The sequence below is a fragment of the Pseudophryne corroboree genome, chromosome 7, assembly GCF_028390025.1.
Source record: "Pseudophryne corroboree isolate aPseCor3 chromosome 7, aPseCor3.hap2, whole genome shotgun sequence".
NCBI classification, from domain to species: Eukaryota; Metazoa; Chordata; class Amphibia; order Anura; family Myobatrachidae; genus Pseudophryne; species Pseudophryne corroboree.
The window spans coordinates 26421403-26447426 of record NC_086450.1 but is presented as its reverse complement, the minus strand read 5'-3'; the positions used below and the strand labels follow the sequence as shown (position 1 = coordinate 26447426).

Here is a 26024-nt window from a genome sequence, read left to right as displayed (position 1 = left end):
TTATCCCTGTATATATATAGCGCTCTGGTGTGTGCTGGCAAACTCTCCCTCTGTCTCCCCAAAGGGCTAGTGGGGTCCTGTCCTCTATCAGAGCATTCCCTGTGTGTGTGCTGTGTGTCGGTACGTTTGTGTCGACATGTATGAGGAGAAAAATGATGTGGAGACGGAGCAGATTGCCTGTAATAGTGTTGTCACCCCCTAGGGGGTCGACACCTGAGTGGATGAACTGTTGGAAGGAATTACGTGACAGTGTCAGCTCTGTATAAAAGACAGTGGTTGACATGAGACAGCCGGCTACTCAGCTTGTGCCTGTCCAGACGTCTCATAGGCCGTCAGGGGCTCTAGAGCGCCCGTTACCTCAGATGGCAGATATAGACGCCGACACGGATACTGACTCCAGTGTCGACGGTGAAGAGACAAATGTGACTTCCAGTAGGGCCACACGTTACATGATTGAGGCAATGAAAAATGTTTTACACATTTCTGATAATACGAGTACCACCAAAAAGGGGTATTATGTTCGGTGAGGAAAAACTACCTGTAGTTTTCCTGAATCTGAGAAATTAAATGAGGTGTGTGATGATGCGTGGGTTTCCCCCGATAACAACTGATAATTTCTAAAATGTTATTGGCATTATATCCTTTCCCGCCAGAGGTTAGGGTGCGTTGGGAAACACCCCCTAGGGTGGATAAAGCGCTCACACGCTTGTAAGAACAAGGGCTCTACCCTCTCCTGATTCTAAATCTAAAATCTTGAACACTTACATACGGAGGTTCAAATTCAAGATTGAGTCACTCAGAGCAGTGATTGCGAACTTGGAAGAAGGGGACTACATGATGTCTCGGGACATCAAGGATGCTTACCTTCATGTCCCAATTTACCCTTCTCACCAAGGGTACCTCAGGTTTATGGTACAGAACTGTCACTATCAGTTTCAGACGCTGCCGTATGGATGGTCCACGGCACCCCGGGTCTTTACCAAGGTAATGGCCGAAATGATGATACTCCTTCGAAGGAAGGGAATTTTAGTTATCCCTTACTTGGACGATTCTCTGATAAGGGTAAGATCCAGGGAACAGTTGGAGGTCGGTGTAGCACTATCTCAGGTAGTGTTGCGGCAGCACGATTGGATTCTCAATATTCCAAAATCGCAGCTGATTCCGACGACTCGTCGTCTGTTCCTAGGGATGATCCTGGTCACAGTCCAGAAAAAGGTGTTTCTCCCGGAGGAGAAAGTCAGGGAGTTATCCGAGCTAGTCGGGAACCTCCTATAACCGAGCCAAGTCTCAGTACATCAATGAAAGGGTTCTGGGAAAAATGGTGGCTTCCTACGAAGCAATCCCATTCGGCAGATTCCACGCAAGAACTTTCCAGTGGGACCTGCTGGACAAATGGTCCGGGTCGCATCTTCAGATGCATCAGCGGATAACCCTGTCACCAAGCACAAGGGTGTCTCTCCTGTGGTGGTTGCAGAGTGCTCATCTTCTAGAGGGCCGCAGATTCGACATTCAGGACTGGGTCCTGGTGACCACGGATGCCAGCCTGCAAGGCTGGGGAGCAGTCACACAGGGAAGGAGTTTCCAGAGCTTATGGTCAAGCCTGGAGACATCACTTCACATAAATATCCTGAAGCTAAGGGCCATTTACAATGCTCTAAGCTCAGCAAGACCTCTGCTTCAAGGTCACCCGGAGTTGATCCATTCGGACAACATCACGGCAGTCACCCACGTAAACAGACAGGGTGACACAAGAAGCAGGAGGGCAATGGCAGAAGCTGCAAGGATTCTTCGCTGGGCGGAAAATCATGTGATAGCACTGTCAGCAAGTGGGGACTTCACCCAGAAGTCTTCCACATGTTTATAAAACTCGACAAGTATTGCTCCGGGTCAAGGGACCCTCCGGCAATAGCTGTAGACGCTCTGGTAACACAGTGGGTGTACCAGTCAGTGTATGTGTTCCCTCCTCTGCCTCTCATACCCAAGGTACTGAGAATTATAAGATGGAGAGGAGTAAGCACTATATTCGGGCTCCGGATTGGCCAAGAAGGACTTGGTAACCGGAACTTCAAGAGATGCTCACGGAGGATCCGTGGCCTCTACCTCTAAGAAGGGACCTGCTCCAGCAAGGACCCTGTCTGTTCCAAGACTTACCGCGACTGCGTTTGACGGCATGGCGGTTGAACGCCGGATCCTGAAGGAGAAAGGCATTCCGGATGAAGTCATTCCTATCCTGATCAAAGCCAGGAAAGATATAACCGCAAAACATTATCACCGCATTTGGCGAAAATATGTTGCGTGGTGCGAGGCCAGTAAGGCCCCGACGGAGGAATTTTCAACTAGGTCGATTCCTACATTTCCTGCAAACAGGAGTGTCTATGGGCCTGAAATGGGGGTCCATTAAGGTTCAAATTTCGGCCCTGTCAATTTTCTTCCAAAAAGAACTAGCTTCAGTCCCTGAAGTTCAGACGTTTGTGAAAGGGGTACTGTATATACAGCCTCCTTTTGTGCCTCCAGTGGCACCTTGGGATCTAAATGTAGTTTTTGGGTTCCAAAAGTCACATTGGTTTGAACCACTTAAATATGTGGAGTTAAAATATCTCACATGGAAAGTGGTCATGCTGTTGGCCCTGGCCTGGGCCAGGTGCGTGTCAGAATTGGCGGCTTTATCCTGTAAAAGCCCTCATCTGATTTTCCATTCGGACAGGGCGGAATTGAGGACTTGTCCTCAGTTTCTCCCTAAGGTGGTTTTCAGCGTTTCACCTGAATCAACCTATTGTGGTGCCTGCGGCTACTAGGGACTTGGAGGACTCCAAGTTGCTAGACGTTGTCAGGGCCCTGGAAATATAGGTTTCCAGGATGGCTGGAGTCAGAAAATCTGACTCGTTGTTTATTCTGTATGCACCCAACAAGCTGGGTGCTCCTGCTTCTAAGCAGACTATTGCTCGTTGGATTTGTAGTACAATTCAGCTTGCACATTCTGTGGCAGGCCTGCCACAGACAAAATCTGTAAAAGCCCATTCCACAAGGAAGGTGGGCTCATCTTGGGCGGCTGCCCGAGGGGTCTCGGCTTTACAACTTTGCCGAGCAGCTACTTGGTCAGGAGCAAATACGTTTGTAAAATTCTACAAATTTGATACCCTGGCTGAGGAGGACCTGGAGTTCTCTCATTTGGTGCTGCAGAGTCATCCGCACTCTCCCGCCCGTTTGGGAGCTTTGGTATAATCCCCATGGTCCTTACGGAGTCCCCAGCATCCACTAGGACGTCAGAGAAAATAAGAATTTACTTACCGATAATTCTATTTCTCGTAGTCCGTAGTGGATGCTGGGCGCCCATCCCAAGTGCGGATTGTCTGCAATACTGGTACATAGTTATTGTTACCAAAAAAATCGGGTTATTGCTGTAGTGAGCCATCTTTTCTAGAGGCTCCTCTGTTATCATGCTGTTAACTGGGTTTAGATCACGAGTTATATGGTGTGATTGGTGTGGCTGGTATGAGTCTTACCCGGGATTCAAAATCCTTCCTTATTGTGTACGCTCGTCCGGGCACAGTATCCTAACTGAGGCTTGGAGGAGGGTCATAGGGGGAGGAGCCAGTGCACACCAGGTAGTTCTAAAGCTTTACTTTTGTGCCCAGTCTCCTGCGGAGCCGCTATTCCCCATGGTCCTTACGGAGTCCCCAGCATCCACTACGGACTACGAGAAAAAGAATTATCGGTAAGTAAATTCTTATTTTTGAACGTAAAGTCCTTGAATCCTTACCTAAAGGTTTTCAAGTTCAAAATGGAATCCCTGAGGGCAGTGATTGCCGGTCTGGAAGAACTGGAGTTCCTGGTTTCCCTGGATATCAAAGACGCCTACCTTCATATTCCAATTTGGCCACCTCATCAGGCTTTTCTGAGGTTTGCCCTACTGGAAGATCACTACCAGCAGGCACTACCCTTTGGCCTGTCCACGGCTCCGAGGTTATTCACGAAGATGATGGCGGAGATGATTGTCCCTTACCTGGATGATCTTCTGATAAAAACAAGATCCAGGGAGCTTTTATTGCTCCATATCAACCATACTATCCAACTTCTGTCACGCCATGGGTGGATTCTCAATCTACAGAAGTCCAACCTGGAATTCACTCGGCGGCTCCTGTTCCTGGGGATGTTACTGGATACGGTGGCCCAGAAGGTGTTCCTCCCAGAGGACAAGGCGAGAACACTTCAAGAGATGGTCCGCTTGGTGCTCCGACCTGCTCGTGTATCCATCCATCTTTGCATCAGATTGTTGGGGAAGATGGTCGCCTACTACGAGGCGATCCAGTATGGGAGGTTCCATGCCAGAACATTTCAATTGGATCTCCTGAGCAAGTGGTCTGGATCACATATACAGATGCACCGGATGATTTGGCTGTCACCGCAGGCCAGGATTTACCTCCTGTGGTGGCTGCAGTTTTCCAATCTTCTGGAAGGCTGGAGTTTCGAGATTCAGGATTGGGCCCTCCTCACGACTGATGCGAGTCTGCGAGAATGGGGTGGTCACCCAAGGGGCGCAGTCCCAGGGCAGGTGGTCAGCCCACTGAGCCCTCTTTCCGATCAACATTCTGGAACTTCGGGCAGTCTACAATGCTCTGCTTCAGGCCTCTCCTCTGCTCGCGAATCATGCAATCCAAGTTCAGTCGGACAACGCTACTGCCGTGGCGTACATCAATCGACAAGGAGGGACAAAAAGTAGAGCCTACATGCGAGAGGTGTCAGATACTCCTCTGGGTGGAAAGAAATGCAAGAGCAATGTCGGCAATCTTCATTCTGGGAGTGGACAACTGGGAAGCGGACCTCCTCAGTCGTCACAACCTCCACCCGGGAGAGTGGGGACTCCACCCTCGGGTGTTTCAGCAGATTACCCACCGGTGGGGCTGACCCGCAGATAGACTTGATGGCTTCTCGTCTCAACAAGAAGCTTTACTGGTATTGCTCTCAAACCAGGGACCCTCAGACGAGGGCAGTGGATGTGTTTTTTCAAGAGGACTTTTTGTTTTTTTCTGAAAATACAATTAGTCTTTCTCATGAATCCAGTCTGGGGGGACTCTGCTATACCTTGGCCTGTAGAGGGCGCCAAACCAGGAGCAAACACAAAATTCATATTGCAAGTGCTGCTCTACCCCTTCTGTCTCCCTGATGGCCTTTGAACCCAGAGGATATCAGTTGTACTCTTGTGCCTCAAACAGGGGAACTTTGGGCCTCATTTCGAGTTGATCGCTCGCTAGCAACTTTTTGCAGCGATGCGATCAAGTTAAAACTCTGCAAAACTGAGCATCCGTATGCACCGCAATGCGCAGGCGCTTCGTACGGGTACAAAGAGGATCGGTGCTGGGTGATGGGTTTAACAAAGAATCCATTCGCAAAGCCGATCACAAGGTGATTGACAGAAAGAGGGTGTTTGTGGGTGTCAACTGACCGTTTTCTGGGAGTGTTTGGCAAAACGCAGGCATGTCCAAGCGTTTGCAGGGCGTGTGTCAGACGTCAATTCTGGGACCAAAAAGACTGAAGTGATCGCAGCGGCTGAGTAAGTTCTGGGCTACTCAGAAACTGCAAAAAAAAAATTTGTACCGCTCGGCTGCAAAAGCGTTTGCACACTTGCAAAGCGAAAATACACTCCCCATAGGCGGCGACTATCTGATCGCAGCACTGCAAAAAGTTGCTAGCGAGCGATCAACTCGGAATGAGTGCCTTTATACGGAGCAGCTGGATTTTTACCTTTTATTTTATTGTTAAACATTTTTTTATTCTGTGAAGCATGAGGGAAACATTGTGTACCAAATTGTCATAAAATACAAGTACAATGGTAGTGCCCAAACCAAGAAACTACAGATGTGCCCTCATAACCTTAACCCCGCCCTCCCGCAGTCTAACCTTAACTCTGCCCTCCCGCAGCCTAACCTTATCCTTGCCCCCCCCTCCCATAGCCTTACCTTATCCCTGCCCTCCCGCAGCCTATCCTTAACTCTGCCCTCCCGCAGCCTTACCTTATCCCTGCCCTCCCGCAGCCTATCCTTAACTCTGCCCTCCCGCAGCCTTACCTTATCCCTGCCCTCCCGCAGCCTATCCTTATCCCTGCCTTCCCACAGCCTTACCTTATCCCTGCCCTCCCGCAGCCTTGCCTTATCACTATCCTCCCACAGCCTCACTCTCCCCTCCCCTCATGTAGCCTATCCCTAACCCTCCCCTCCCACAGCCTAACCCTATCTCGCCCTTCCAACAGCCTAACCCTTACCCTCCCCTCCCGCAGCCTAACCCTATCTCTCCTCTCCAGCAGCCTAAACCTTACTTTCTCCGCCCTCTGCTTAACCCTCCCCTCCTGCTGCATTACCCTAACCCTCCCCTCATGTAGCCTATCCCTAACCATCCCTTCCCACAGCCTAACACTTACCCTCCCTGCTCTCAGCTTAATCCACCCCTCCTGCGGCCTAACACTAACCCTCCCCCTCCTGCGGCCTAACACTAACCTTCCCCCTCCTGCAGCCTAACACTAACCTTCCCCTTCCTGCAGCCTAGCCCTAACCTTCCCCCTCCTGCAGCCTAACCCTAACCTTCCCCTTCCTGCAGCCTAACCCTAACCTTCCCCCTCCTACAACCTAACACTAACCTTCCCCCTCCTGCAGCCTAGCATTAACCTTCCCCCTCCTGCAGCCTAACACTAACCTTCCCCCTCCTGCAGCCTAGCATTAACCTTCCCCCTCCTGCAGCCTGACACTAACCTTCCCCCTCCTGCAGCCTAACACTAACCTTCCCCTTCCTGCAACCTAACACTAACCTTCCCCTTCCTGCAACCTAACACTAACCTTCCCCTTCCTGCAGCCTAACACTAACCTTCCCCCTCCTGCAGCCTAACCCTAACCTTCCCCTTCCTGTAGCCTAACCCTAACCTTCCCCTTCCTGCAGCCTAGCCCTAACCCTCCGATCCCTGCAGATGCCAACATGTTCAATGTCAACATCATAACTTGTCAACATTGTGGTGTTGATACTGCTAATATCAACATTGTGGCTACATCCCTTTCAAAGGTATTTATTTTCTAAAATAGATTTATCTCCTTCACTTGTACCTATACCTGCAGAAACTCTTTCTATTTAGTTTCTTGGTCTGTAAGTTTCCGTAGTCTTTCTGCGAGTAGTTTCTGGCCATTATCTAAATCCTGATTTGCACAAACTTATTTTAGTGATAGAATTAGATCTGAACTACAGTAGTTAAGAATTTCCATTTAATAACAAAAAATGTCCTTTTCTCTGACGTCCTAGTGGATGCTGGGACTCCGTCAGGACCATGGGGGATAGCGGCTCCGCAGGAGACAGGGCACAAAATGTAAAAGTTTGACCACTAGGTGGTGTGTACTGGCTCCTCCCCCTATGACCCTCCTCCAAGCCTCAGTTAGGTTTTTGTGCCCGTCCGAGCAGGGTGCAATCTAGGTGGCTCTCCTAAAGAGCTGCTTAGAAAAAGTTTGTTAGGTTTTTTTTATTTTCAGTGAGTCCTGCTGGCAACAGGCTCACTGCAACGAAGGACTTAGGGGAGAAGAAGTGAACTCACCTGCGTGCAGGATGGATTTGCTTCTTAGGCTACTGGACACTAGCTCCAGAGGGACGATCACAGGTACAGCCTGGATGGGTCACCGGAGCCGCGCCGCCGACCCCCTTGCAGATGCCGAATAGAGAAGAGGTCCAGAAACCGGCGGCAGAAGACGTCTCAGTCTTCATGAGGTAGCGCACAGCACTGCAGCTGTGCGCCATTGCTCTCCGCACACTTCACACCAGCGGTCACTGAGGGTGCAGGGCGCTGGGGGGGGGCGCCCTGGGCAGCAATGTAATATACCTATTCTGGCTAAAATATATCACATATAGCCCCTGGGGCTATATGGATGTATTTAACCCCTGCCAGGTTCCAAAAAAACCGGGAGAAGAAGCCCGTCGAAATGGGGGCGGGGCCTATTCTCCTCAGCACACAGCGCCATTTTCCTGCCCAGCTCCGCTGCGAGGAAGGCTCCCAGGACTCTCCCCTGCACTGCACTACAGAAACAGGGTAAAAACAGAGAGGGGGGGCACTTATTGGCGATATTTATAATATTTGAGCTGCTATAAAGGGAACACACTTATTAAGGTTGTCCCTATATATATTTATAGCGCTTGGGTGTGTGCTGGCAAACTCTCCCTCTGTCTCCCCAAAGGGCTAGTGGGGTCCTGTCTTCTATCAGAGCATTCCCTGTGTGTCTGCTGTGTGTCGGTACGTGTGTGTCGACATGTATGAGGACGACGTTGGCGTGGAGGCGGAGCAATTGCCTGTAATGGTGATGTCACCCCCTAGGGAGTCGACACCAGAATGGATGGCTTTGTTTATGGAATTACGGGATAGTGTCAGCACGCTACAAAAGTCGGTTGACGACATGAGACAGCCGGCAAACCGGTTAGTACCTGTCCAGGCGTCTCAGACACCGTCAGGGGCTGTAAAACGCCCTTTACCTCAGTCGGTCGACACAGACCCAGACACTGACACTGAATCCAGTGTCGACGGTGAAGAAACAAACGTATTTTCCAGTAGGGCCACACGTTATATGATCACGGCAATGAAGGAGGCTTTGCATATCTCTGATACTGCAAGTACCACAAAAAGGGGTATTATGTGGGGTCTGAAAAAACTACCGATAGTTTTTCCTGAATCAGAGGAACTGAATGAAGTGTGTGATGAAGCGTGGGTTACCCCCGATAGGAAACTGCTAATTTCAAAGAAGTTATTGGCATTATACCCTTTCCCGCCAGAGGTTAGGGCGCGCTGGGAAACACCTCCTAGGGTGGATAAGGCGCTCACACGCTTATCAAAGCAAGTGGCGTTACCGTCTCCTGATACGGCCGCCCTCAAGGATCCAGCTGATAGGAGGCTGGAGAATACATTAAAAAGTATATACACACATACTGGTGTTATACTGAGACCAGCAATCGCCTCAGCCTGGATGTGCAGTGCTGGCGTGGCTTGGTCGGAGTCACTGTCTGAAAATATTGATACCTTGGATAGGGACAGTATTTTACTGACTATAGAGCAGTTAAAGGATGCTTTTCTTTATATGCGAGATGCACAGAGAGATATTTGCACTCTGGCATCAAGAGTAAGTGCGATGTCCATATCTGCCAGAAGAAGTTTATGGACGCGCCAGTGGTCAGGTGATGCGGATTCCAAACGACATATGGAAGTATTGCCGTATAAGGGGGAGGAATTATTTGGGGTCGGTCTATCGGATCTGGTGGCCACGGCAACGGCCGGAAAATCCACCTTTTTACCCCAGGTCACCTCCCAGCAGAAAAAGCCGCAGGCTTTTCAGCCGCAGTCCTTTCGTTCCTATAAGAACAAACGAGCAAAAGGACATTCCTATTTGCCCCGAGGCAAAGGAAAGGGTAAGAGACTGCAACAAGCAGCTCCTTCCCAGGAGCAGAAGCCTTCCCCGGCTTCTACAAAGGCCTCAGCATGACGCTGGGACCTTACAAGCAGACTCAGGGGCGGTGGGGGGTCGCCTCAAACATTTCAGCGCACAGTGGGCTCACTCGCAGGTGGACCCCTGGATCCTGCAGGTAGTATCTCACGGTTACAGGTTGGAATTCGAGAAGTCCCCTCCTCGCCGTTTCCTAAAGTCTGCTTTGCCAACGTCTCCCTCCGACAGGGCGACGGTATTGGAGGCCATTCACAAGCTGTATTCTCAGCAGGTGATAGTCAAGGTACCCCTCCTACAACAGGGACAGGGGTATTACTCCACGCTATTTGTGGTACCGAAGCCGGACGGCTCGGTAAGACCGATTCTAAATCTAAAATCTCTGAACCTGTACATACAAAAATTCAAGTTCAAGATGGAGTCACTCAGAGCAGTGATAGCGAATCTGGAAGAAGGGGATTTTATGGTGTCCTTGGACATCAAGGATGCTTACCTTCATGTTCCAATTTGCCCTTCACACCAAGGGTACCTCAGGTTCGTGGTACAAAACTGTCATTATCAGTTTCAGACGCTGCCGTTTGGATTGTCCACGGCACCCCGGGTCTTTACCAAGGTAATGGCCGAAATGATGATCCTTCTTCGAAGAGAAGGCGTCTTAATTATCCCTTACTTGGACGATCTCCTGATAAGGGCAAGATCCAGAGAACAGCTGGAGGTCGGAGTAGCACTAACCCAAGTAGTGCTCCAACAACACGGGTGGATTCTGAATTTTCCAAAATCCCAACTGATCCCGACGACACGTCTGTTGTTCCTAGGGATGATTCTGGACACTGTTCAGAAAAAGGTATTTCTTCCGGAGGAGAAAGCCAGGGAGTTATCCGATCTAGTCAGGAACCTCCTAAAACCAGGAAAAGTATCTGTGCATCAATGCACAAGAGTCCTGGGAAAAATGGTAGCTTCTTACGAAGCGATTCCATTCGGCAGATTCCATGCACGAACTTTTCAGTGGGATCTGCTGGACAAATGGTCCGGATCGCATCTGCAGATGCATCAGCGGATAAAATTGTCCACAAGGACAAGAGTGTCTCTGCTATGGTGGTTGCAGAGTGCTCATCTGTTAGAGGGCCGCAGATTCGGCATACAGAACTGGGTCCTAGTGACCACGGATGCCAGCCTGAGAGGCTGGGGAGCGGTCACACAGGGAAGAAACTTCCAGGGCGTGTGGTCAAGCCTGGAGACGTCTCTTCACATAAATATACTGGAGCTAAGAGCAATCTACAATGCTCTAAGCCTGGCAAAACCTCTGCTTCAGGGTCAGCCGGTGTTGATTCAGTCGGACAACATCACGGCAGTCGCCCACGTAAACAGACAGGGCGGCACAAGAAGCAGGAGGGCAATGGCAGAAGCTGCAAGGATTCTTCGCTGGGCAGAAAATCATGTGTTAGCACTGTCAGCTGTGTTCATCCCGGGAGTGGACAACTGGGAAGCAGACTTCCTCAGCAGACACGATCTGCACCCGGGAGAGTGGGGACTTCATCCAGAAGTCTTCCACATGATTGTGGTCCATTGGGAAAGACCAATGGTGGACATGATGGCGTCCCGCCTCAACAAAAAACTGGACAGGTATTGCGCCAGGTCAAGAGACCCTCAGGCAATAGCTGTAGACGCTCTGGTAACACCATGGGTGTACCAGTCAGTGTATGTGTTTCCTCCTCTGCCTCTCATACCAAAAGTGCTGAGAATTATACGGCACAGGGGAGTAAGAACGATACTCGTGGCTCCGGATTGGCCAAGAAGAACTTGGTACCCGGAACTTCAGGAGATGCTCACGGAAGATCCGTGGCCTCTACCTCTAAGACGGGACCTGCTTCAGCAGGGACCGTGTCTATTCCAAGACTTACCGCGGCTGCGTTTGACGGCATGGCGGTTGAACGCCGGATCCTAAGGGAAAAAGGCATTCCGGAAGAGGTCATCCCTACCCTGGTAAAAGCCAGGAAGGAGGTGACTGCACAACATTATCACCGCATTTGGAGAAAATATGTTGCGTGGTGTGAGGCCAGGAAGGCCCCGACGGAGGAATTTCAACTGGGTCGATTCCTACATTTCCTGCAAACAGGATTGTCTATGGGCCTCAAATTAGGGTCCATTAAGGTTCAAATTTCGGCCCTGTCGATTTTCTTCCAGAAAGAATTGGCTTCAGTTCCTGAAGTCCAGACTTTTGTAAAAGGAGTACTACATATACAGCCCCCGGTTGTGCCCCCAGTGGCACCGTGGGATCTTAATGTAGTTTTGGATTTTCTCAAATCCCATTGGTTTGAGCCACTCAAATCGGTGGATTTGAAATATCTTACATGGAAAGTAACCATGCTACTGGCCCTGGCTTCAGCCAGGAGAGTGTCAGAATTGGCGGCTTTATCGTATAAAAGCCCATATCTGATTTTCCATTCGGACAGGGCAGAACTGCGGACGCGTCCTCAGTTTCTGCCTAAGGTGGTTTCAGCGTTTCACCTGAACCAGCCTATTGTGGTGCCTGCGGCTACTAGCGATTTGGAGGATTCCAAGTTGTTGGACGTTGTCAGAGCATTGAAAATATATATTTCAAGGACGGCTGGAGTCAGAAAATCTGACTCGCTGTTTATACTGTATGCACCCAACAAGCTGGGTGCTCCTGCTTCTAAGCAGACGATTGCTCGTTGGATTTGTAGCACAATTCAACTTGCACATTCTGTGGCAGGCCTGCCACAGCCTAAATCTGTCAGGGCCCATTCCACAAGGAAGGTGGGCTCATCTTGGGCGGCTGCCCGAGGGGTCTCGGCATTACAACTCTGCCGAGCAGCTACGTGGTCAGGGGAGAACACGTTTGTAAAATTCTACAAATTTGATACCCTGGCTAAGGAGGACCTGGAGTTCTCTCATTCGGTGCTGCAGAGTCACCCGCACTCTCCCGCCCGTTTGGGAGCTTTGGTATAATCCCCATGGTCCTGACGGAGTCCCAGCATCCACTAGGACGTCAGAGAAAATAAGATTTTACTTACCGATAAATCTATTTCTCGTAGTCCGTAGTGGATGCTGGGCGCCCATCCCAAGTGCGGATTGTCTGCAATACTTGTACATAGTTATTGTTACAAAAAAATCGGGTTGTTATTGTTGTGAGCCGTCTGTTCAGAGGCTCCTAAGTTTATCATACTGTTAACTGGGTTCAGATCACAAGTTGTACGGTGTGATTGGTGTGGCTGGTATGAGTCTTACCCGGGATTCAAAATCCTTCCTTATTGTGTACGCTCGTCCGGGCACAGTATCCTAACTGAGGCTTGGAGGAGGGTCATAGGGGGAGGAGCCAGTACACACCACCTAGTGGTCAAACTTTTAAATTTTGTGCCCTGTCTCCTGCGGAGCCGCTATCCCCCATGGTCCTGACGGAGTCCCAGCATCCACTACGGACTACGAGAAATAGATTTATCGGTAAGTAAAATCTTATTATTTGCAATACTGCACGCTGGACAGTTTAATAAGTCCTGTATCAGCACAGTATACCTGTGAGTCCATACAGCAGAGAGGCCTGGCCGTAATAAGTCCTGTATCAGCACAGTATACCTGTGAGTCCATACAGCAGAGAGACCTGGCCGTAATAAGTCCTGTATCAGCACAGTATACCTGTGAGTCCATACAGCAGAGAGACCTGGCCGTAATAAGTCCTGTATCAGCACAGTATACCTGTGAGTCCATACAGCAGAGCGGTCTGGCAGTAATAAGTCCTGTATCGGCACAGTATACCTGTGAGTCCATACAGCAGAGAGGTCTGGCTGTAATAAGTCCTGTATCAGCACAGTATACCTGTGAGTCCATACAGCAGAGAGGCCTGGCAGTAATAAGTCCTGTATCGGCACACTATACCTGTGAGTCCATACAGCAGAGAGGTCTGGCAGTAACAAGTCCTGTATGAGCACACTATACCTGTGAGTCCATACAGCAGAGAGGCCTGGCCGTAATAAGTCCTGTATCAGCACAGTATATCTGTGAGTCCATACAGCAGAGAGGCCTGGCCGTAATAAGTCCTGTATCAGCACAGTATACCTGTGAGTCCATACAGCAGAGAGGTCTGGCAGTAATAAGTCCTGTATCAGCACAGTATACCTGTGAGTCCATACAGCAGAGAGGTCTGGCTGTAATAAGTCCTGTATCAGCACAGTATACCTGTGAGTCCATACAGCAGAGAGGTCTGGCAGTAATAAGTCCTGTATCAGCACAGTATACCTGTGAGTCCATACAGCAGAGAGATCTGGCAGTAATAAGTCCTGTATCAGCACAGTATACCTGTGAGTCCATACAGCAGAGAGGCCTGGCAGTAATAAGTCCTGTATCAGCACAGTATACCTGTGAGTCCATACAGCAGAGAGGTCTGGCAGTAATAAGTCCTGTATCAGCACAGTATACCTGTGAGTCCATACAGCAGAGAGATCTGTCCGTAATAAGTCCTGTATCAGCACAGTATACCTGTGAGTTCATACAGCAGAGAGATCTGGCCGTAATAAGTCCTGTATCAGCACAGTATACCTGTGAGTTCATACAGCAGAGATATCTGGCAGTAATAAGTCCTGTATCAGCACAGTATATCTGTGAGTATATACAGCAGAGAGGCCTGGCAGTAATAAGTCCTGTATCGGCACAGTATACCTGTGAGTCCATACAGCAGAGAGGTCTGGCTGTAATAAGTCCTGTATCAGCACAGTATACCTGTGAGTATATACAGCAGAGAGGCCTGGCCGTAATAAGTCCTGTATCAGCACAGTATACCTGTGAGTCCATACAGCAGAGAGGCCTGGCAGTAATAAGTCCTGTATCAGCACAGTATACCTGTGAGTCCATACAGCAGAGAGGCCTGGCAGTAATAAGTCCTGTATCAGCACAGTATACCTGTGAGTCCATACAGCAGAGAGGCCTGGCAGTAATAAGTCCTGTATCAGCACAGTATACCTGTGAGTCCATACAGCAGAGAGATCTGGCAGTAATAAGTCCTGTATCAGCACAGTATACCTGTGAGTCCATACAGCAGAGAGGTCTGGCCGTAGTAAGTCCTGTATCAGCACAGTATACCTGTGAGTCCATACAGCAGAGAGGTCTGGCTGTAATAAGTCCTGTATCAGCACAGTATACCTGTGAGTATATACAGCAGAGAGGCCTGGCAGTAATAAGTCCTGTATCAGCACAGTATACCTGTGAGTCCATACAGCAGAGAGGCCTGGCAGTAATAATTCCTGTATCAGCACAGTATACCTGTGAGTCCATACAGCAGAGAGGTCTGGCTGTAATAAGTCCTGTATCAGCACAGTATACCTGTGAGTCCATACAGCAGAGAGGTCTGGCAGTAATAAGTCCTGTATCAGCACAGTATACCTGTGAGTCCATACAGCAGAGAGGCCTGGCTGTAATGGTCACATTGTAGATTTATCAGAACTAGAGCAAGTGCAGAAACATCATCCTGACTCATAACTGTCCATCTTCTTTTAGGTTCCACCATCTGGACCCAGCACGGGGGCAGGTAAGACGCGTCAATCATATGTTTATAGCATTATATGAGAATTGACCTTAAGAGTAGCGTTGCAAATGTGGATGGACTGAGCACGCTGACTGGGCCGTCTACGGTTCTGTCCACTCTGTGTCCAGGGAACGCTGTGCCCGCTCTATTCATGCAACATGTGAGACCCTGGAGATCTGAGCACTAGTTTGCCCAGGCTTGGTTGGTTACCGCAGGCCGGGAACTGCTAAGATTGTGCGTCTAGCACGTTGCTGGGAATACACGGGGAGTTATTTCCTGGTCAACATGTATGATGTGGCGATAGAAACCTTTATAGCCATGGATGAGGAACAGTTTACTTCCCTAATGACGATTGCTCTCTGGTGTAACCCAGAACCTGATGCTGACAATTGGCGCATGGTCTCCAGGAAGTGTCTCTTAGGTTTGTTTAGTAATCTCTACTCGTAACCTCTGAATTATGAATTTTAAAATGAACACGGGCAGTGTGGGAGCAAATATACTGTGTGTCATTGGGCCTGATTCTGCTGCGGACGCAACCACGGCTGTTTCTGCATCTTATGCATGCGAGTGTGCAAGGACTGAGATTCCCCGGCAGCCTTTGGAGTTGCTCAGCGCGTCAATAGGATCCTCTGCACAGAGTGTAACTTTGCAGAGCTGGAGCGCTCAGGTGTGGCGTCATGATGCTACAGGTTTGGGATGGGGCTGGCACAGGGCCCGCTGCCGTCCCGTTGTTACGTCACTGATCGCAACATCTGCGTACGACATAGAACTAGGCCCCATGGGTATACACAAACCTTGTTTTTAGCTATACTGCAGTGATCGGGCTGAGTTGAAAAAAAGTGGGTCCCAGGGACCCCTCACTTTTAAAAATTGGGGTTCTACCTGTCCTTTTCTGGGTCCCATCGGATTGAAAATTCAAATATAAAACCACAAACTTGATTTGGACACTACAAAAGTGCTGCAAGGGGAGGAGGGGGTGACAATGCTGCTGGTCTGTGTAGCATACAGGACACCCTGCACCAGAGCTGTAACTAGACATTTCGGTGCCCTTCGGCAGAAAGTAAATTGGGCTCCCCCCCCATAATGCAAAGTATGGACAGTGTGCGCCACAGGTGCGCAGCAAAAAATGAAGGATGTGCCAATTTACATTACACCACACAGTAGTGCCGCGTATACACATTGCACCAGGTAGAACCTCCTATACACTTTGCGCCAGGCAGAGCACATTATACACATTGCACCAGGTAGAGCACATTATACACATTGCACCAGGTAGAGCACATTATACACATTGCACCAGGTAAAGCACATTATACACATTGCACCAGGTAAAGCACATTATACACATTGCACCAGGTAGAGCACATTATACACATTGCACCAGGTAGAGCACATTATACACATTGCACCAGGTAAAGCACATTATACACATTGCACCAGGTAGAGCACATTATATACATTGCGCCAGGTAGAACCTCCTATACACTCTGCGTCAGGTAGAGACATTATACGCTTTGTGCCAGGCAGAGCACATTATACACTTTGCGCCAGGGAGAGCACATTATACACTCTGCGTCAGGTAAAGCACATTATACACACTGCACCAGGTAGAGCACATTATACACATTGCACCAGGTAGAGCACATTATACACATTGCACCAGGTAGAGCACATTATACACATTGCACCAGGCAGAGTACGTTATACACATTGCACCAGGCAGAGTACGTTATACACATTGCACCAGGTAGAGCACATTATACACATTGCACCAGGTAGAACCTCCTATACACTCTGCGCCAGGTAGAGACATTATACGCTTTGTGCCAGGTAGAGCACATTATACACTTTGCGCCAGGCAGAGCACATTATACACTTTGCGCCAGGCAGAGCACATTATACACTTTGCGCCAGGCAGAGCACATTATACACTTTGCGCCAGGTAAAGCACATTATACACATTGCACCAGGTAGAGCACATTATACACATTGCACCAGGTAGAGCACATTATACACATTGCACCAGGTAGAGCACATTATACACATTGCACCAGGTAGAGCACATTATACACATTGCACCAGGTAAAGCACATTATACACATTGCACCAGGTAAAGCACATTATACACATTGCACCAGGTAGAGCACATTATATACATTGCACCAGGTAGAACCTCCTATACACTCTGCGCCAGGTAGAGACATTATACGCTTTGTGCCAGGCAGAGCACATTATACACATTGCGCCAGGCAGAGCACATTATACACTCTGCGTCAAGTAAAGCACATTATACACACTGCACCAGGTAGTGCACATTATACACATTGCACCAGGCAGAGCACATTATACACATTGCACCAGGCAGAGCACATTATACACTCTGCACCAGGCAGAGCACATTATACACTCTGCGTCAGGTAAAGCACATTATACACACTGCACCAGGTAGATCACATTATACACATTGCACCAGGTAGAGCACATTATACACATTGCACCAGGCAGAGTACGTTATACACATTGCACCAGGCAGAGTACGTTATACACATTGCACCAGGTAGAGCACATTATACACATTGCACCAGGTAGAACCTCCTATACACTCTGCGCCAGGTAGAGACATTATACGCTTTGTGCCAGGCAGAGCACATTATACACTTTGCGCCAGGCAGAGCACATTATACACTTTGCGCCAGGCAGAGCACATTATACACTTTGCGCCAGGTAAAGCACATTATATACTTTACGCCAGGTAGAGCACATTATGCACATTGCGCCAGGTAGAGCACATTATACACATTACACCAGGTAGAACCTCTTATTCACTCTGCGCCAGGTAGAGCACATTATACACATTGCACCAGGTAAAGCACATTATACACATTGCACCAGGCAGAGCACATTATACACATTGCGCCAGGTAGAGCACATTATACACATTGCACCAGGTAAAGCACATTATACACATTGCACCAGGCAGAGCACATTATACACATTGCACCAGGCAGAGCACATTATACACATTGCGCCAGGCAGAGCACATTATACACATTGCACCAGGCAGAGCACATTATACACATTGCACCAGGTAGAGCACATTATACACATTGCGCCAGGTAGAGCACATTATACACATTGCACCAGGTAAAGCACATTATACACATTGCACCAGGCAGAGCACATTATACACATTGCGCCAGGCAGAGCACATTATACACATTGCACCAGGCAGAGCACATTATACACATTGCACCAGGCAGAGCACATTATACACATTGCGCCAGGCAGAGCACATTATACACATTGCACCAGGCAGAGCACATTATACACATTGCGCCAGGCAGAGCACATTATACACATTGCGCCAGGCAGAGCACATTATACACATTGCACCAGGCAGAGCACATTATACACATTGCACCAGGCAGAGCACATTATACACATTGCACCAGGTAGAGCACATTATACACATTGCGCCAGGCAGAGCACATTATACACATTGCACCAGGCAGAGCACATTATACACATTGCACCAGGTAGAACCTCTTATACACTCTGCGCCAGGTAGAGCACATTATACACATTGCACCAGGTAAAGCACATTATACACATTGCACCAGGCAGAGCACATTATACACATTGCACCAGGTAAAGCACATTACAGTGATCGCAGAAACGCGCTATAGCGCGTATTTTACCCACTTTTAAAATCCGGTGACTCACTTTTCAAAAATGGAAGGGTCCCCGGGGACGAGCTCCGCAGCAGCAAATCGGAGCGATTGCTGTTTCCTAGATTTAAATGGAGGAGGTGGAGCCTTACCGCTCCCCTCCTATTCACTTACAGTGGCTTCGTTCACAGGGTCCCGCCATGATCGCGCGGCTTCCTGGAACAGTATGCAAGACTCCCAGGGAGGCTGGCAGTTATGTGTATGTGCTGCTTCGGGTGATCCGGTGACTGAATGTGCTGCGGGGGGAAGGAGCACTGGTGATTGTATGTGCTGCGGGGGAGCGCTGGTGACTATGTGCTGCGGGGAGGAGCGCTGGAGACCATATGTGCTGTTCCGGCAAGGGAAGTCAGGGGTGAGAGCTGGTTACTATGTATGTGCTGCGGGGAAGGGGGGGCGTGTGCGTGCATGCAATGTGTATAAGCGGCACTACTGTGTGGTGTAATGTGAATTGGCACTATTATGTGGCCACGCCCCTCCATTTTTGCTGCGCGTCTTTGGCGTGCACTTTCCATGCTTTAGATTTTGGGAGGGGGAGCACCAATTCACTCTCTGCCACAAGGGCACCAAAATGTCTAGTTACAGCTCTGGTGCAGTGTGTCCTGTATGGTACACAGCCCAGCAGCACCGTCACTTCCCCCCTCCTGCTACACTATTGTAGTGTCCAAATCAAGTATGTGTTTTTATATTTGAATCATTAATAAGATTAATAAGAACCTTCATTCCAATGGGACCCAGAAAAGGACCGGTAGGAACCCAATTTTTAAAAGTGAGGGGTCCCTGGGACCCACTGTTTTTCCGGCTCAGCGCAATCACTGCATTATACACATTGCGCCAGGTAGAGCACATTATACATTCTGCTTAAGGTAGAACACATTATACACATTGCACCATGTAGAGCACGTTATAAACATTGCACCAGATAGAGCACATTATACACATTGCACCTGGCAGAACACATTATACACATTGCACCATGTAGAGCACGTTATAAACATTGCACCTGGCAGAGCACATTATACACTCTGCGTCAGGTAGAGCACATTATACACTCTGCGCCAGGTAGAACACATTATACACTCTGCGTCAGGTAGAACACATTATACACATTGCACCATGTAAAGCACATTATACACATTGCACCAGGCAGAGCACATTATACACATTGCACCAGGCAGAGCACATTATACACATTGCACCAGGCAGAGCACATTATACACATTGCACCAGGTAAAGCACATTATACACATTGCACCAGGTAAAGCACATTATACACATTGCACCAGGTAAAGCACATTATACACATTGCACCAGATAAAGCACATTATACACATTGCACCAGATAAAGCACATTATACACATTGCACCAGGTAAAGCACATTATACACATTGCACCAGGTAAAGCACATTATACACATTGCACCAGGTAAAGCACATTATACACATTGCACCAGATAAAGCACATTATACACATTGCACCAGATAAAGCACATTATACACATTGCACCAGGTAGAGCACATAGACATACATTAAACAACCAAAAAAATAAAATGTAGTCAGAGATTACACACATAAAGACCTGCTATATGCAGTACCAAGCTCGATGGGATCTGGTCTATAGCAGAACAAAGACAGACTAGAACCATCCACCTGGGGCAGAGAGGGAATGGGTGCCAACCAGCCAGGTAAGGGGTGTCAACCACCCAGGGGGAGGGATGAGGGGGCACACTGCTGCCGGGGGGAGGGATGAGGGGGCACACTGCTGCTGGAGGGATGACGGGGCACACTGCTGCTGCCAGGGGGAGGGATGAGGGGGCACACTGCTGTTGGAGGGATGACGGGGCACACTGCTGCTGCCAGGGGGAGGGATGAGGGGGCACACTGCTGCTGGAGGGATGACGGGGCACACTGCTGCTGCCAGGGGGAGGGATGAGGGGGCACACTGCTGCTGCCAGGGGGAGGGATGAGGGGGCACACTGCTGCTGGAGGGATGACGGGGCACACTGCTGCTGCCAGGGGGAGGGATGAGGGGGCACACTGCTGCTGCCAGGGGGAGGGATGAGGGGGCACACTGCTGCTGGAGGGATGACGGGGCACACTGCTGCTGCCAGGGGGAGGTATGAGGGGGCACACTGCTGCTGCCAGGGGGAGGGATGAGGGGGCACACTGCTGCTGCCAGGTGGAGGGATGAGGGGGCACACTGCTGCTGCCAGGGGGAGGGATGAGGGGGCACACTGCTGCTGCCAGGGGGAGGGATGAGGGGGCACGCTGCTGCCAGGGGGAGGGATGAGGGGGCACACTGCTGCTGCCAGGGGGAGGGATGAGGGGGCACACTGCTGCCAGGGGGAGGGATGAGGGGGCACACTGCTGCTGGAGGGATGAGGGGGCACACTGCTGCTGCCAGGGGGAGGGATGAGGGGGCACACTGCTGCTGCCAGGGGGAGGGATGAGGGGGCACACTGCTGCTGGAGGGATGATGGGGCACACTGCTGCTGCCAGGGGGAGGGATGAGGGGGCACACTGCTGCTGGAGGGATGACGGGGCACACTGCTGCTGCCAGGGGGAGGGATGAGGGGGCACACTGCTGCTGCCAGGGGGAGGGATGAGGGGGCACACTGCTGCTGGAGGGATGACGGGGCACACTGCTGCTGCCAGGGGGAGGGATGAGGGGACACACTGCTGCTGGAGGGATGACGGGGCACACTGCTGCTGCCAGGGGGAGGGATGAGGGGGCACACTGCTGCTGGAGGGATGACGGGGCACACTGCTGCTGCCAGGGGGAGGGATGAGGGGGCACACTGCTGCTGCCAGGGGGAGGGATGAGGGGGCACACTGCTGCTGGAGGGATGACGGGGCACACTGCTGCTGCCAGGGGGAGGGATGAGGGGGCACACTGCTGCTGCCAGGGGGAGGGATGAGGGGGCACACTGCTGCTGCCAGGTGGAGGGATGAGGGGGCACACTGCTGCTGCCAGGGGGAGGGATGAGGGGGCACACTGCCGCTGCCAGGGGGAGGGATGAGGGGGCACACTGCTGCTGCCAGGGGGAGGGATGAGGGGGCACACTGCTGCTGCCAGGGGGAGGGATGAGGGGGCACACTGCTGCTGCCAGGGGGAGGGATGAGGGGGCACACTGCTGCTGCCAGGGGGAGGGATGAGGGGGCACACTGCTGCTGGAGGGATGACGGGGCACACTGCTGCTGCCAGGGGGAGGGATGAGGGGGCACACTGCTGCTGCCAGGGGGAGGGATGAGGGGGCACACTGCTGCTGGAGGGATGATGGGGCACACTGCTGCTGCCAGGGGGAGGGATGAGGGGGCACACTGCTGCTGGAGGGATGACGGGGCACACTGCTGCTGCCAGGGGGAGGGATGAGGGGGCACACTGCTGCTGGAGGGATGACGGGGCACACTGCTGCTGCCAGGGGGAGGGATGAGGGGGCACACTGCTGCTGGAGGGATGACGGGGCACACTGCTGCTGCCAGGGGGAGGGATGAGGGGGCACACTGCTGCTGGAGGGATGAGGGGGCACACTGCTGCTGCCAGGGGGAGGGATGAGGGGGCACACTGCTGCTGCCAGGGGGAGGGATGAGGGGGCACACTGCTGCTGGAGGGATGACGGGGCACACTGCTGCTGCCAGGGGGAGGTATGAGGGGGCACACTGCTGCTGCCAGGGGGAGGGATGAGGGGGCACACTGCTGCTGCCAGGTGGAGGGATGAGGGGGCACACTGCTGCTGCCAGGGGGAGGGATGAGGGGGCACACTGCTGCTGCCAGGGGGAGGGATGAGGGGGCACACTGCTGCTGCCAGGGGGAGGGATGAGGGGGCACACTGCTGCTGCCAGGGGGAGGGATGAGGGGGCACACTGCTGCTGCCAGGGGGAGGGATGAGGGGGCACACTGCTGCTGCCAGGGGGAGGGATGAGGGGGCACACTGCTGCCAGGGGGAGGATGAGGGGGCACACTGCTGCTGGAGGGATGACGGGGCACACTGCTGCTGCCAGGGGGAGGGATGAGGGGGCACACTGCTGCTGCCAGGGGGAGGGATGAGGGGGCACACTGCTGCTGGAGGGATGATGGGGCACACTGCTGCTGCCAGGGGGAGGGATGAGGGGGCACACTGCTGCTGGAGGGATGACGGGGCACACTGCTGCTGCCAGGGGGAGGGATGAGGGGGCACACTGCTGCTGGAGGGATGACGGGGCACACTGCTGCTGCCAGTGGGAGGGATGAGGGGGCACACTGCTGCCAGGGAGAGGGATGAGGGGGCACACTGCTGCTGCCAGGGGGAGGAATGAGGGGGCACACTGCTGCCAGGGGGAGGGATGAGGGGGCACACTGCTGCTGGAGGGATGACGAGGAACACTGCTGCTGCCAGGGGGAGGGATGAGGGGGCACACTGCTGCTGGAGGGATGACGGGGCACACTGCTGCTGCCAGGGGGAGGGATGAGGGGGCACACTGCTGATGCCAGGGGGAGGGATGAGGGGGCACACTGCTGCTGGCAGGGGGGATGGGGGCACACTGGCGCTGGCAGGGGGGATGGGGGCACACTGATGCTGGCAGGGGGAGATAGGGGGGCACACTGCTGGCATGGGGAGATAGGGGGGAACACTGGCGCTGGCAGAGAAGATGGGGGCACATGCTAACACTGGCAGGGGGGATGGGAGCACACTGATACTGGTAGGGGGTGGGGGGCACACTGATGCTGGTAGGGGGTGGGGGGCACATTGATGCTGGAAGGGGGGATGGGGGCACACTGGTGCAGGAAGGGGGGATGGGGGCACACAGATGCTGGCAATGGGGGCACGAGGCCTCTCACAGTCTCACACACCCACATGACGGGACTTACCGCCGGAGCAGCGTGGACACAGCAGCCAGGAAGCCTCCCCCGGGTGGTCCAGGCGCAGTGGGAGGTGCCTGGTACACAGCAGCGGGCCACCGCCGCCTGCTCTCCCCGCAGTACAGCTCCGGTGACCAGGAGTCTCGGAGGAGCGGATGTGCCTGCAACACAGCGGGCCTGGCGGTGATTGGCTGAGGCTCTGGCGGGGGACGCTGCCGGCAGTGATTGGCTCAGGCGGGGATGCTGCCGGCAGTGATTGGCTCAGGCGGGGATGCTGCCGGCAGTGATTGGCTCAGGCGGGGACGCTGCTGGCAGTGATTGGCTCAGGTGGAGACGCTGCCGGCAGTGATTGGCTCAGGTGGGGGATGATAGGTTAGGGAGTCAGAGCGCGTCCTGCAAGACCCGCTCATATTTCAAAATTGGGTCACTCACTGCCTGTAGCGCGTTTTTGCAGACACTGATACTGTATCTAATATGTATGTCTTTATATTGTTACTGCACGAGCTCATACAGCAGTATGAAGAGCGGGTGACATTTGATGGCTTCGCCCTATGTATATAGTCCTCAGTATATAGATATATACACATTTCCATTACTCAGCCAGTGAAAGCTCCAGTGCAGACACACAAGAAGATGACGCGACAGAGGACCCGCCATTCACCGCGGTTCTGATTGAGAATGTCCAGGACAGCTGCTCCTCTGAGATGTTGAACCTCTTGGTGGAGAATATCAGTGAGAAGGATGCGGTCAGAGACTTCTACGTGGAGATGATTCCTGAGAAGCGCTCCGCCGTTATCACCTTCACCTGTGACATTGGTGAGTATACTCTGTGCAAACTTTGTTCTTTCTCTCCCCTCTCTTCCCCCCGAAAGCCCTCGCTCATCACTAATTCTCTTACTACCCGATACGTTAGGAAGATGAAATGTAGGATAGGTATTCTGCAGGTGGGAAATAGGAAAACTACGGAATTAGAATGTTAATAAACCTCTCCTAAGGGGATGAACAGGGGGCTGACATAATGACGTCATTACCGATACGTGGCTTGCGTTGCGTGAACGATAACGGATAATTGTCTCAAAATTTGGATTGCACCTCCAATGTGTAGAATTTAATAAACTATAAAAATGATCCTGTCACTTTTTACCGTATCTGTTACGGGTACTTCTCGGGTAACGCCAAGAACCATGGATCAATATTTTCTATGTCTCAAATTTACATCTCTATTTACTCGTATACCAAATTTTTAACACTCATTTATGTGTACAAACGTGAAAACATGAAACTCCCGTGCGAAGAACAAGTAGAACAGCTCCCAGTGCCCTAGCACTCCAAGGCAGTGCGGTTAATCCCCAGTGCGCCGGAGGGGGGAGAGCCGCTGCCACTGCCGCCTGAGTGCACACGGGGGGGGGGGGGAGCGGTTAGCGGTGGGGGTGGTGTTGCTGCTGTTCTGCTATTGGGGATCGGGGGCAGCAGCAGGGCTATGTGGTGCACCACAGCCTCAGGCAATAATAATAATAATAATAATAATACAGGTTGAGTATCCCATATCCAAATATTCTGAAATACGGAATATTCCGAAATACGGAATTTATTGAGTGAGAGTGAAATAGTTAAACCTTTGTTTTCTGATGGCTCAATGTATACAAACTTTGTTTAATACACAAAGTTATTAAAAATATTGTATTAAATGACCTTCAGGCTGTGTGTATCAGGTGTGTATGAAACATAAATACATTCTGTGCTTAGACTTAGGTCCCATCACCATGATATCTCATTATGGTATGCAGTTATTCCAAAATACGGAAAAATCCCATATCCAAAATACTTCTGGTCCCAAGCATTTTGGATAAGGGATACTCAACCTGTAATAATACAACTGTATAAATGTGTATGTGTAGCACTGAGCCCGGGGGAAGCAGATCCTCAGCTGCACTGCATGCTATGGTTAGAGCCCGTTGCAGGGGATATTTAAACACATGTGAAATGTAATTTAAATGTATTTTAAAGAAAAGTGCACTAACTGGTTTGCTTGCGTCCCTGGGGAATCCAGAGCTCTGTGTGGGCTGCTGGACTTCCCCAGCCCTCTCCCAGGTAAACGGAATGCCTTGTGTTCCAGCCTCCCCCATGAATGTAGCATGGGGAGACAAAGGAACAGCTCAGCATCCCAATCAGCTAAATGTTTTCATGGAGCTCCAGGGAGCTCCCAGTTGGTGGGCAGGAAGCCCTGGCAGGGGATCTGGGCTGGCCATCTCTGGAGTTCGGTTTCAGGCTAGAGGTGGTGAGCTGGATCCCATAGCAGATTCCTGGAGAAAGTTTTTGGATGGAACTTTTTTCCCTCCCAGACTGGACAGCACCAGGGAGGGGCTAACTTGGCAGAAGGGCTGAGTCCCAAGAAGAGTAGACACTCCCCACTGCCCGTAGAGGACAATGTTAAAGGTGGGCATGCAAGGCACATGCTCGTACAGTGATT

General features: G+C 51.3%; 1 protein-coding gene across 1 annotated transcript in view; it reads left to right on the top strand.

Annotated features, from left to right (window-relative positions):
* LOC134944214 (protein mono-ADP-ribosyltransferase PARP14-like) overlaps positions 1-26024 on the top strand; it is a 114734-nt gene that overhangs the window by 18305 nt on the left and 70405 nt on the right. The window contains exons 3-4 of the mRNA XM_063932796.1: positions 14961-14991; positions 24155-24370. Of these exons, the coding sequence (XP_063788866.1) occupies positions 14961-14991; positions 24155-24370 (247 nt within the window). The remainder of the gene's footprint in view (positions 1-14960; positions 14992-24154; positions 24371-26024) is intronic.